Source organism: Epinephelus moara, chromosome 20, assembly GCF_006386435.1.
Source record: "Epinephelus moara isolate mb chromosome 20, YSFRI_EMoa_1.0, whole genome shotgun sequence".
NCBI classification, from domain to species: domain Eukaryota; kingdom Metazoa; phylum Chordata; class Actinopteri; order Perciformes; family Serranidae; genus Epinephelus; species Epinephelus moara.
In genome coordinates this window covers 29,046,238-29,060,331 of record NC_065525.1, presented here as the reverse complement: position 1 = coordinate 29,060,331, position 14,094 = coordinate 29,046,238, and the positions used below count along the sequence as shown (strand labels likewise).

Genomic DNA, 14,094 nt, shown 5'->3' with positions numbered 1-14,094 from the left:
AAAAAAAATAATCTCACCTCATGTTACAAGGTTGTTTTGGTCTCACCATCTTGACTTTGCTGTTTGTTTACGTTCCTCACTTCAGTTTCTCTTCTGGTGCAGTGTGTGGAACTGCCAATCAGAGTGATTTCATTCACTGACAGGTTCCGACATCTATTCAACAGGCTGAATCAGATGGAAAAAAAAGGTGACAAGGGCCGACAAGGGCCAACTGTGTGGGACACACCGCAAAGCCACTCACTGACAGCCATCCGTCAGCTTGGTTTGTCAGAGCCTTCATACTCTCTCCAGGTTGTGGCCTACGTTGCCTATAGGAGGATCTGCAACAACTGGGAATATGGTAGGTTAATGCGAGTTAGGTTAATCTACATTTTGCCAAAAGGTGCGTGCAAGTATAAACCAAAAAGAAAGGGTTAGGATCAGTGGAAGGTTTCTTTCGTGCAGAAGAGTTAAACTCATTTTGACAAAAAGGAAATTAAAGGAGGTATAAATGAAACTAAGCATTTGTACTTGATCTGAGGGCCTGCAGTTTAATCCTGTTTATTACTTAAGTACAACTTGTCTGTGACTGCACACATCAAATAAGCCAGTGATCAGGTCTGCCACAATTGTCTGCAATTAAATGAGGATAAAACTGATTTTTTTCTTTTGAGCCGCAGTAGAAAGACTGAGTGTGGTCATGATTTAAGTTTTTAAAAGCAATCAAGACACAAAAATCTGCCTTATATATAGCAGAGTTGGAGAGTAATGTTTCAACAAGACTGAATTAAACTAATCCATGCTTTTACCTTTAGTAGGTAGAACGACTTTAATGGGCTTTAGCTCTCTGGCAGCTCATTCAGAACAATGCTCCTCTGCACCTCACACCACTCTGTCACACAACTGACTCTATACCGCAACTGTTCATAAATCATTTAAAGGTTTTGCACCAAGATAACCTTCTGATGTGCTATAGCATCAACCACGTAGACTTCTCAGGTCGAGCCAGCACCGGTCTGCTGATTGTTCCCAGAAATAAATAGAAGAGACTCTGATAAACATCTAGACCTTTCAGTGTTCAGTATGTAAAGTCAAGCTTGACTGGTAATAAAACTGTCCGCTATAGATATACAGTTGCAAACCGTTCACGGAGCATATGACTTCAAAGAATATAAAAAGTTGGATCAGACGTGCAAAACTCATAAAAATGATAGTCCACTGATAACTGGGGAGACACGCTTTACGACCTCACATTCAGTTCTATAGAGATCTAGGTCCAAATAGCTGCTGAGGGACTGTAAATCCTATTTGTAGTCTCAGTCATCTATAGATACTATCGCAAGATATGGATTCCACATGCATCAACTGGAGACACCTGTCACATTTCTTACATTCTTATTTCCTACATTTTTGTGTGAGCCTGCTGTGGTGTCTGTACATGTCATGACTGAGCGGCGTGCTATAGGGTGTGTGCTTGAAGAATGACACCGTGTGGTCATGGAGGGAAAAGCAAAAACAACTTTGCTGCAAACGGCACAGGAGACACTGTCAGACACTGAAAGAGACGAGAAAAAACAGCTCCTCGCTTTCCACAATCGATCTCTTAAAAAAATGCCACCCGGTGCAACGTGACTGCCAAGAGCTCTCCCACATATCTCATGTAGGTGAAATGCAGGATGACAACTCAGCAGAATAGCCCCAAATCTAGGCTAATGCATTGCACAGACTGCTGCAAGGGAGGATCCTGGATTTGATCTGCAACCAGCTGCACAGTGCGAAGACAAATTGTTTTGTCATCAGGAGTGAAATGAGCGAGAACAAAAATTCATCTGAAACTCGGTTTGTTAAAATATTTCCAATCTTTTCTATTTGTCAAGCAAATGCAAACAATCAGCTACTGGAAATTGGTTTCTTTTTGAGAAGTCTGTCCAGGTTAAAAATTAAATAAGGATGCACAGAAGAGGGGGTGACAGAAAATTAAAGGTACAGTTGTGATGGTAATGAGATTTACGTCGTAAAGTCTGTGAGTACACAGACCGTTCATCTTTAATATTGAAATATCAGCGAAATGAATTACATTACAAGCACAGCTACAGTATTAACTCCAGGACAAATCCATGTGAAGAAAAAAATAAAAATACAAACTTTAAATTTAAAAAATGTACAGAAATTACAGAAAATCATTCGAGTTAAAAACCAATATCTGAAAATGGATTTTTAACAAGTCAGAATTCTAAGAAGAAAATGCACTTGGCTTGGAAGTTGGTATTGACACATTTATACACACCTGATGCCGTCATCCTTATATACATGACATTTCAATGATACTGCAGAAAACCGGGGGAGGGGTTTGACTTGTTGGTCGGGAAACAGAAATAAAGAAGATGGATGTTTGTTGATCTCTGGTTCTCTGCTTTGTTGAGCTCGTCTGAGACAAACTGTCAAAGCCTCCTTATACAAACATAACTGTCATGATCTCCTTCGACTGGACATCCAAAACAACAAGCAAACGATTTACAGGTGAAAAGGGGAAAACCACAGAGCTCATGTGAGAACTAAGGCTGGATATGTGCTGGTTAAAGCCTTTTTTTTTTCATACCAACTCACAATGCATCATGGCTGACGTCATTTTAAAAAAATCATCGGATGTTAGTTTCAGCCACAGTTTTAAACTTTCTTTTTTTTTTGTATTATTATGTTACAGCAGTGCCACGAGTGTTCAGTGATGGCTTCAAGTCCAAAAAAAGTCCAAAATATGTGCTTTTTGCATAGTCTCAATGCAGTTTGTGTTTCCGTTTCTTGTGTTTTTTGTCCTTCTTCTTGCTGGAACATTTAACACAGAACCACTGCTGGTCCTCTGGAGGGGCCGTGAGGATCCCGACACAAGGCCTGAGCACACAAGAGAAGAAGAGGAGGGTTCAGGTTAGTGAAAAGATGCAGAGGATGCAGCTGTTTTTACATTTCTACTGAGGTTTTTAACACCATAAGATAGATAGGTGGTTTGACGCAGCGCCTGCAGCGATGAGGACACTGTGCTGGACTGTCGTGGTGAAGAGGGAGCTGAGTTGGAAGGCGAAGCTTTTGATTTACCGGTCCAACTATGTCCCAACCCTCACCTATGGTCATGAGCTCTGGGTAGTGACTGAAAGAATGAGATCATGGATACAAGTGGCCGAAATGAGTTTCCTTCGTGGGGTGGCTGGGCTCAACCTTAGAGATAGGGTAAGGAGCTCAGACATCAGAGGGGAGGTCGGAGTAGAGCTGCTGCTCCTTCGAGTCGAAAGGGGTTACTTGAGGTGGTTTGGGCATCTGATCAAGATGCCTCCTGAACGCCTCTGGTTAATGGTGTTCAGGGCACATCCAACTGTTAGGAGGCCCCGAGGCAGACCCAGAACACGCTGGAGGGATTACATATCTCAACTGGGAACGCCTTAAAATACCCCAAAAGAAGCTGGAAAGTGTCGCTGGGGAGAGGGACATCTGAGGTACTTTGCTCAGCCTGCTGCCTCCACAACTCGGCTTCGGATAAGCGGATGAAAATGGATGGACGTCTAACACCACATGTCTTAGTCCAGAACGGTAAAGGACATTAAAGGTACATTTTTGCATTAAAATGTTAAAACCGATTAGACCTGTTTTATATACTTTAAGTTGTGTATTTGCCTTTGAACATTCAAACCCAGACAAATCTGTAATTTTTTTCCAAGTAACAGTGCATTTATCTGGTCGCCTGTCAATGGCATCACATCCCATTTAACCCCTCTACTTGCTCTAACTTCCAGGGAAGCACCAGATGATATGTCATCGTAAATCATACAGTGTCACTAAATTTTGCTCACTAATAGTATCACAGCATTTTTGCCACACAATATATATATATTTTTTTTAACTGCATGCCATTTTGCAACACAGTTATCCAGCAGAGACCTAATTTATTGACACAAAAGGCTATTTCAATATCGATGCAGCCTATGATAATGTGCTACTACGACAAGTAGTTCATGTCAGCTGCCAAGCTAATGGGTATGGTGATCTTATATCCATTCAACACGTTCATAACAGTATCTTTAGCATGACTGTTTAGACCACAGATGAGGGCGCAGGGCTACCCCTTGACTGAATTCCCTAAATAACGTTAGCTACAGTAGCTATTAGGGTAGTCAACTTATATTATGGTAAGTTAGAAAGTAAACGTTACGTAAGCTAATGTTATTATCAGCTATTTCACTGGAATGAAATTACATAACCTGACTAAACTTAACGTGATTAAAACTTTAATACATTTACTCATCCAAGAGCATGATTTGCATCTGCATTGTTGGTTATTTGACAATGAAGACAAAAAACTCCTGTGATGCTACTTCATGACATCGTCAAAATCTGTCCTATGTTATTGTTTTGATTGAGAAACCCAAAGTGGCCGAAATTACATACTGTGCGTTTAATTTCAATTTGAGACTTTCTTCAGTTCAGGATAGGCCCAGTTAACGAAATAATTACTGTCAAATAAGCTTAAGTTATTCTTAAATCGGAAAAACCTGAAGCATCAGCTGTTTATCAATGTGTGAAGAGCCTGTCAAGGTGCCTGACCATGGAAAAGCTGTCATATTCAACTACAGATATTCAAAAAAATATAAGGATGCTTCATGCAGTACTTCTTTGTTTTGATTTTTATGCCCTTATTTATTACATTTAGCGAGTGTGGAACATTTCTAGAGAGACAGTTGTATCCATACATCTTTGGCAGTGGGATAATTGAAGATTACAAATGACAAATGAGAGACCAGAGCTTGAAGATGTCATTTAGATCTATCATTTGGAAGCATTATGGTCCCCCAGTCAGATAAAATGACACTGGACAAATACTGGAAGGGAAACAAAGCTGTGTGGTGACCTAGTGACTTGACGTTTGGTGACATTACCTCTCTGAAAACAACCAAACAAGCTAAACTGGTGGCGACACCATCACTCGAATGGTTCTATTACAGGGCTTGAGTCTTTCAATGGCCAATAAGCAATCATTTTGGTACTTTTTAAAACAAGTGCTTTTGTTTTAACTGCTGTACTGAATATGTATCAAACCATGAACTTTGTGTAGCATTAAAATCCCAAAACAAGCACAAAAATCTGTGAATTAAAGCTGTAGTTCATGGTAACAATTAAAACTTAACTGTTAACTATGCAAAACTATTATCTTATATAAAAACTAACACAGTACAAAGTGAGTCATTGGGCCAGAAAAGAAAAAAGAATTAAGTCTCTTACCAATGATACCAATCATCACAGTCATCACATCCTATCATGGGGCTGCCATCATCAGGTTTGTTGCATCCAGGACAAATCCAGATCTGGTTTCCCCATTCATCTCGGATCTAAAATAAAAACATCCAACTCTTAAATATGAACCACTCTATATGAAAATACTGTTATCATGTGCACCAGTAAATAAATAGCAGTCTAGAGTACGAGCTCTCACCACGTATGTACTGACAGTCTCAGTTACTACGCTGCGGACCGGTGTTTTGAAGGATGCGGCGGGAGAGAGCATCGGGACGGTGGGGAGCAGCGATGATGGGGCGGGAGCCGGTGGAAGCGGAGACGGAGGTGGGGGCAGAGTGGGGACAACTGGGGTGAGCATCGGGGGCGGAGGGGGCGTCCGAGGGCGATTCCCAGGTCCAGACTTGGCAGCGGGGGTCTTGGGCGCCGGGGTCTTGGGCTCTGAATTTGGAACCACCTTGCTGATGACACTGGTGGCGGACAGAGACAGAAACAAGTTAATACAAATAGGAGACTTGAATATCTCGATGTAAGCTATATAATTTAAAGAATATGAGCCATCGTCAAAATTTCAAAAACCAAGTGAATGAAATATGTAGCGATAATATCCTCCGAACATGCTCAACACGTTTTGACCCTTTACTATTTATATACTTTCACTTACTGTTTCACAAGTTGTTTACACCTCTGTATAGGGCTGGGTATCTGTACTCCATACCTTTAAGGTATTGACCAAAATAATCCAGTACTAAGTAGTATTTAAACTTCTCCAGTCAAACAATACCTGCATTTGGGCAGTGGTGGCATTTTATGCAAGTGAATGCTTCCATTCACATGAGGGGTATCAAATGGAGTACAAAAAAAAAAGGTATAAACTAACGTACTCTACTGGTATCAGTAAACTAGTATCACTTTTAAGGGTACTGGTACCGTAATTTTTTAAATGTTGCCCAGCCCTACCTCTGTAATTATATATAGATATATATATTTATGCTTCTCATTATGCATATACATCTACTACGTTCCTTTTTACATTCAGTATATTCATTGCAATTACCACCTACCACAAATGTATGTTTTTATTTAATATGAGAGTATTATTTAATAACATTAATAATTTCATTTATAGTATGTTTTATTTATGTTTATATTTTGTCATTCATTGCTGAATTTGATGTGTTGTTTAAAAGGTAGGTGATAGAAGCTGTAGTTTCAGCCGACACCTTTTTCGGGCCAAGAAGTGTCTAATTTATGTTAAATTACTTTATTGTAATGTTTTGCACTGTACTATTTAAGTATCTGCCATTTTCTGTGAGAGGCTGTGACTTTATTTACATGAATTTGTAGATTAATACATGCTGTTCTTATTTCTATTAGCAGACCAAAATTAATTATTTTTTTAAATTTATTTTATCCTTATATTTTTAACTTGCGCTATTTTCTATTTTGGATTCTCTCTTTTTATACATTTAATTAACATTTATTCAATTTTAATTGTTAGAGGGAGCCTGAGATCCAAGATCACCAATGTCTGCTTCTCTATAACTGTTTTGTGTATGATAATAAAGAACTTCAGCTAGATTTTGAAAATTTTTTAAACTACGTGATGTCTATTTTAACTTATTTATATGTGTGTTTTAATTCATATTATTTTCTATTTTATAAACTCTTTTTTTATATTATAATGCATTTTTTTCAGTACAGCGTATTATTTTTTTTACATGTGGGACTCTCGCAGGATGACTTCATTGATTAAACACAGTCTACATATTTGATTTTTATATGAAGAGCAATATCATGCCTTAGTTATGACATAGATACCTCAACATACTTTTTAAAATACTCAATAAGTAACACAAACATACCCTGTCCTACAGAATCCCCTTTTCCATGTAACAGAAGAAGCCCAACTTTTTCAGATGTTAAGAACTTTGCCTACAATTAGTAACACTTTAAACTTAAATCAGGGACTTTTTTAAAATCAAAAATAAGTAAACAACACTGAAACTGAACAGGCATTTGATAAAAGCTTTATGTATTGTTTACTAAACTGCTGTAATACTAGTGATAATAATAAAAAAATATATATAATGCTACTTCACATCTTCTTCACATTTCTTCATGTTTTTTTTTCTTTAAATAGAGGATTAAAAAGAGGATTTCTTGTAACATGCAAAGAGAAATATTACCAGAAATAACAAACTTTCATTCAGTGCTTACATTTTGTCCTGGCCTGCTCCCACCCTGAGCGTCAGTCTGGGGATGACTGGAGATGGCAGAGCTGCTGGAGTGTCCACCTTCACCTGGAAGACAGGAAGGACTTTAAGTTAAATATCAGTTACACTCTAACACGGACACATAATGACACACCAAACAAAATAAAAGTTACCTTCTCCAGTCGAATCCTCTCTTTTTCTTTCTCCTTCTCCTTTTCTCGTTTTTCCTTTTCCCTCTCCTTCTCTTTCCTCTTCTCCTCTTTCTCCCTCTCCTTTTCTTTGGCCTTCTCGCGTTCCTTGTCCTTCTCCTTGTCTTTCTTTTTCTTCTTCTCCTTCTTGTCTTTCTTCTTGTCCTTCTCCTTGGTCTTTACGTCCTTATCCTGGAGGATGGGGGCCAAAGGAGGGAGCATGGAGGGGATGCGCAGGCAGGCGGAGGGGCTGAACAGTGGCGGGATTTCACCCAGAGCGAAGGGGGCTAACGCAGATTGTTTCTGCCTGTCCTCTTTGTTCCGGTCTTTACCTTTGTCCCTCTTATCTTTGTCCTTTTTGCTTTTTTCTTTATCCTTCTTCTTGTCTTTGTGTTTCTCCTTCTCCTTCTTAGGGCCATCTCCGTCTCTGTTTTTTATCTTAATGGAGCCCTCAGGCAGAGTAAAGTCTCGCTGAGGGAAGTGCTCATCATCTTTCAGTCCAAACTCCTTCCAGGGCATCTTGCCATCCTTGGTAAAGTCCTTGTTTTTATCCCTGTTCTTATCCTTGTTCTTCTCTTTCAGCTTGCCCTTATCCTTTTCACGGTCTTTGTCTTTCGGCTTGTCTTTCTCCTTCTTTTTCATTTTAGTTTTAAGCTCCTTCTTCAGTTTTTTCTTGACCTCTACTGATGACACAATCTTGTTCTTCTCCTCAAACACCTTGAGTAGAGGTTCAGGAGTAGGTGGTGAGGCTGATCCTGATGAGACATAATCTCCTAGGTTTGGCAGGGGTGCGGATGGACCCCCTTGGTTGACCTTTCGGATCACCTCATTGATTGAATCATCCATAGTCCAATTTCCAAGGCTTGTGTGTGTCTGTAGGTGAAGTGGCGTTGACGTGTCTTTTATAGAGATGCTGGCCCCTGTCGGGAGCTTAGGTGTAGACGGTTCCATGATGGTCAGCCTCCTCGGGCTGGAGAATCCATTACTATCTGAATCAGAGCCCGAAGAGAAAGCAAAAGGATCGGGCTCCCGTTCAGCACATGCTCTGGCAATCACAGCATCAATGGAGTCATCGATAGCTGCGTGATCAGGCTCTAGTTTCTTGAAGGGGCCCTCAGCCAACTCCCTGTCCTCTATGTTCTGACGCATATGGATGTTCTCTTTGCCCATCCTCTCACTCAGCGCAGACAGCGGTAGCTTGTGCACACCATCTGTCTTGCTCTGGGCTTGAGATGCTTTGGCTGAAGCCACCTTCGGGCTCTTGGGGCTTTTAGGACTCTTTGTCCTCCCTGGGGATTTCTTCCTTTCCTTAGACGGTTTTGGAGAATGGATGGGACTACTACCCACCGGAACCGGTATGACCCCTTTCGGGGACTTAGTCCGTTGTCTGCCAGGGGATGAGACCTTAGGCTTTCTTCCTGGAGTGGTGAGGCCCTTTTGATCAGAGTGTTTTGGTACTGCTGGCTGAGGTCTAAAGGAAGGCAGAGCTCCAGAAGGTGTTTCAGGTGACAGGGGGTCAAGGCTATCATGAGAAGGCAGCATGCCTGGGGGAACACGTTGAGGGTTGAGAGAGGTAAGGGGCTCCCTGGGCTCAACCCCCCATTCTGGGCTGAGGCCAGGGTACATGCGTGGTCTCTTGGAGGTAGGCATCATGCCCATAGCTGCGTCAGGACTGTCCAGGTGCCTCTTCAGTGGGTGGTTCTCATCATTAACCGTCTCGTCTTCGTCCATTTCCTCCTCGTCCTCTTCCAGCGCCACCTGCATAGCTTCGGCTGAGGTGCCCATGTCAGCAAGGACCTCCTCCTCCTCCTCTTCTGGAGAGGAAAGGGATAAAATATTAGTTGAGCTCTGTTTTCAATTTTAACATCCAAGGATTTTCACAACCACAGCACATGATTTATTAAGGGATTTAACAGTTACTGGTTTCATAACAAACTGCGCTATAATTCTTTACAGTAAGCACTACTGTTTAAAATTTCAATTATCATTAAAACTGTGTTTGATCACCAAGCTTTGAAAAACTCACCGTCCAGCATAAACCAAAAGTAGCAACAGTGTCCCAGATGCATGGCAAAATGGTGCCAACTTATATGTTTACATGAGGTATTGGCTATTGTTATTATTTTAGTGTTCATGCAAACAAAAATGCAAATTGCTGCTGATTTTACTTGTGGTGGTGATTTCAGTATGTGCATCAGTATATTTGAACATTTTCAGCTAGAGCTGCAACAATTTATTGCTTAATTGTCAATTATTAAATTAATCGCCAACTAATTTAAGAATCAAGTAACTGATTTAAGTCATTTTTTAAGGAAATAAAGTCAAAATTCTCTAATTCCAGCGCCATAAATATGATTATATTCTGGTTTCTTTACTTCTCTATGACAATATACTGAATATCTTTAGGGTTGTGTGGACCAAACAAGAAATTTGAGGACATCATCTCAGGCTTCCAAAAACACTGATCGCCATTTTTCACCATTTTCTAACATTTTATAGACCAAACCACTGATCAATCAACAGAGAAAATAATCAACAGAATCAAGACATTAATCGACAATGAAAATAGTCATTAGCTGCAGCTCTATTTTTAGCACATTTCTTCTGTTATAACACTGATAACTGTGATAAATTTGGTCAATTCATGTCATGACATTTTCATACAGTTTCATCTGTAGTTCTGACACATATACAGATTACTATGGTGGCCTACCCAAACTAATTTGCCCTGATCTTAAGATATGGTTTCATATGCTCAGTTTCCAGTTTACTAGGTAACCCTAGCCAAAACTAAAACCCAAGTATAATACAATCCCACCTTCACGATGGTTATAGAGTTCAGCTTTTGTTAAAGCAGTAAGAAAGATGTTTGACTCAACTCACTGATCATTTTGAAGAATTATTGTTGTTCATATTATTGAAGGTTTATTGTACTGCATGCACCAAACACCAAAGCCAATTCCTTATAAGGGAAACCTACATGGTAGTAAATATTTTTTTTCTTCTGATGTAATTTATGGTGTTACTGAATTGTATTGTGTTAGGCTGAGAGGTATCTCTACCTTCATTGATAGAAATGAAGTGGGTATAAAAAGAAGTGATCATTATAACCATCCTGAACACAGTATAAAGTCCACTTTCAGCTAGATGTACAAATATTGGCCAGTGAGTGTGCCGTAATATGTATATTCTCTATACAGTGCAGATAAAATCTCAACATGTAAAAAATACTGAACACAGCCACACTCAGAGATGTGCATATAGCCGTTATCTGCACTGACCTTCTTGTAAGGAGACCAGAGGTGGCATGTGATCTGGAATGTAATCCTTCCTTTCCTCTGCATCTCTGGCTCCAGGCTGGGGAAACTGCAGGAGGTTGTTTTTGCTGACAGGAAAGAGCGGTGTTTGATGGGCAAAGGCCACAGGCTCCAGGTTGTGGACGTAGTCCTCCAGTTCACTCAGACTCACCCCCAGCAGTCTGAAGGCCTGGCTGACGTCGTCCAGGACTGGATCTGTTCTTCCATCTGAAATGCAGCATCATAACAAGCCATTATACCTCAGCACACACTCCGCATGCCTCTTGTTCACTGAGCTGAGGGCTGACAAAAGCCTGGGACAAAGGTTTGACAGCATGTTGGTGGCTGTGCTGCACATACAAGAAGGTGCCCTGACTAATGTTGACATTAAACCTGGAGCAAGAAGTAACGCTCAACAGGTCCCGGATTGACTGAGTGAATCATTTCACAGACAGGAGTACTTATGTAACTAATGCACGTGACATAGACTGGCACAATGCAGTGACCACAGCTGCAAGGCATCATAGCCACAACAACAACAACAATACATGGAAGCTACTTAGCCATGTAGCTACTGTACTTTTTGACACATCAACCTTTGCTAGGGGGCGCCAGCACCAGAGCCAGTCAACAACAACGTGATCGACTACTTCAGGTTTACGGGTTTAAAAAGTAATCAGGATACTAAAGGGAGCACTTACACAGCTCAGAGTACCGATGGCAGACCCTGGCCAACTGCTGGATATATCGATGCAGCACATCGGACAGCAGATCGCACGCAGTGAGCTGAACCGCATCCCAGCCCAGAGCCTGGCAGATCTGCGCCACCGAAACACGCAGCAGCGAGCGGGCATAGCTCTCACACATCTCGCTGACTTTGTTACGGTATTAATCCCGGTCAGTTCCTCTTCCAAAACATGTTCCCGGTCTTCATGCTTCACGGAAGCCCTCGGGGGCTTGAGAAAACCCGCTACCGCGGTTAATTTTGGACATCTACTTCAGTAAATATATTGGCGCTTTTGCCAGAGTCGCCATCTTGATACCATCGATAGACCCATCCCCGAAATCTAGACCGCGCATGCGCAGAAATCAGTGTCTGCCTACACGGCTGTGCTGTGATCGAGCGGGTCATCAACGTCTGAAGATGCGCAGCACATTTGTCATAGTACACACGTTAGTTCACATTTGTAGCTAATATTTGGCACAAACTGCCGCAGTTAACGTGTTGGACTGGTGTTAAATGTTCACTGCAGTCGTGGATAAAGAGGACTGGTCGTGAACGGCGGCAGGAATTTGCTCAAAACCAGTTTTAAACGTGTAAAAAACACCGACGATCAGTTTCGGTTTCCGCTTCACATCCGCTGTGTCACACTGAAGTTGGAGGAAACACCGGCTGCAGTTTCTGAATCTGAAGCCTCTGCAAAACTACAGAAACAGTTTAATTTAGTTTAACGTTATATTCAGTAGTTATTGTTGTGCAGGGCGTGAAGACTAATCTTTATACTTATTTTAATTTTTAAAAAGCGGCAAGAGAGTGGGTCCAGTTTCATTTCCTGTTGTGTTGTTTTCGAATAACAAGCAGGCAGTGACTTGGACACACTCTTAAATTTGGGCTGCCAAAATTTCTATTTATCTAATTTAGTCTCATAATAGTAACTAAACTAAGCAGTTCACTTTGAAATAATAAATGAGATTTACACGTAATGACTTCTTACATCAAAGGTGTAATTTAAATTTGAATGTTTGTACTTTCTGTAACTGTAACTTGTAATTTAACTAGGACATTTAACTAGGACACTTTTTTCAATATTGGGTGACTTATAATAATCAAAATATTATGATTTTAAATTATAAAGGTTTATAAAGGAAATATAAAAAAGGAAAATAAAGGATGTCCAACTGGAGGACAAGAAAGCAGAGTTTGGGATTAATAATTTAATTATTTTGGCAAAAATATTTTTTTCACTTTTTTTCCTTATAAAACCTGCATTTATAAATGAGAAAATTCTATACAAAAAAATATGTAAAATGCTGTAAAATTTGAAAGGCCCTATGTCTTTGTACCTTAATTCCTGAATAACCACTTGCACTTTTTTGTTTGTCATACATAATAATTTATTTCTGTCTTGCAGTTTGCTCGGTTATGTTAATACTGTCATTTGTATTCAAATGTTTTTGGCTGTGAGGGTCCGAGGACAGAGAGAGGTCGTATGCTGTAATGGCCTCTGAGACAAATTGTGATTAATTAATATTAATATTGGGCTTTGTAAATAAAATAAACGTGAATGTAAATATGATATGATGTGCTTTTTTTTTGACTGTAAATAAAAACAACAACAACAGTAATAAGAACAAGAATAATGATGATAATATGGTAATTAAACTACAGTGGGTGGTCCTGGATTTAAATCCAGACAATTTTGTCCTAACTTTAAAAAAATTATTTCAGGGGTGTTCAAAATTTTATAAATGTAGGCCAGTTTAGAAAATGTGGAAGTACCTGGGGACTAGCTGCTTCTTGCATCACGTGGGTCATCAAAAAAAAAAAAAGAGACAAATGGTACTGTTTCATCTTCCAGTGTATTCAACACTCCACCTCTCCTGAAAGCGATGACCCTTGCAGTCGACTTTATGCTTCTCTGCTGTGTCTTCTGCATAGCAGGAAATGTCTGTTGTTAGGTAACCATTTGTTTGCTTGTTTACCATCTATTTATGAAAACACATTTCCGCCTATGTATTTCCTTCTTGGTGCATTTCTCCAAATTGTATGATAGTCCTGGCATGGTGAGTTGAATGTAAAAAATGCAAAATGATCTTGCCTGATTGACCACTATTGTGTGATGACACATGTAGTATATTTTAAAAGACAAGCTGCTGGCTGTTTATAAGCAGTCTGCAGGCCACAACGGGCTCTCTGGCCAGACATTGGACACGCTGCCTTATTTCCATTAATTTCAGGTCCTATTTTCTATTAGTTTTTCAAACATGTTGTTTTATTTACAAGACAAAACTCATGTCCGCCCCCCTCTTTTTTTTTTTTTTTTCCTCAACAAACCTGGTCTGATTCATATACAGACCATTCACCACCTCAATCTAACATTTAAATTTGGAGGGCAAAATATGACCTAGACTTAAGAA

At 40.1% G+C, this 14,094-nt stretch overlaps 1 protein-coding gene across 2 annotated transcripts; it reads right to left on the bottom strand.

Moving 5' to 3' along the window:
• Positions 1 to 1,980: 1,980 nt before the first annotated feature.
• On the bottom strand, positions 1,981 to 12,049 carry taf3 (TAF3 RNA polymerase II, TATA box binding protein (TBP)-associated facto). Of its 2 annotated transcripts, none has more exons than XM_050073999.1 (7): positions 11,658 to 12,049; positions 10,942 to 11,184; positions 7,646 to 9,474; positions 7,477 to 7,559; positions 5,471 to 5,726; positions 5,245 to 5,351; positions 1,981 to 2,868 (listed from the first exon to the last, which is right to left on the bottom strand). In XM_050073999.1, exons 1-7 carry the CDS (start codon positions 11,821 to 11,823, stop codon positions 2,754 to 2,756), a joined length of 2,799 nt encoding a protein of 932 aa, XP_049929956.1. In that variant the 5' UTR covers positions 11,824 to 12,049; the 3' UTR covers positions 1,981 to 2,753. The 2 variants fall into 2 exon arrangements, with proteins under 2 accessions (XP_049929956.1, XP_049929955.1); XM_050073998.1 differs by having other exon boundaries at positions 5,456 to 5,726; positions 11,658 to 12,047.
• Between the last annotated feature and the right edge of the window lie 2,045 nt (positions 12,050 to 14,094).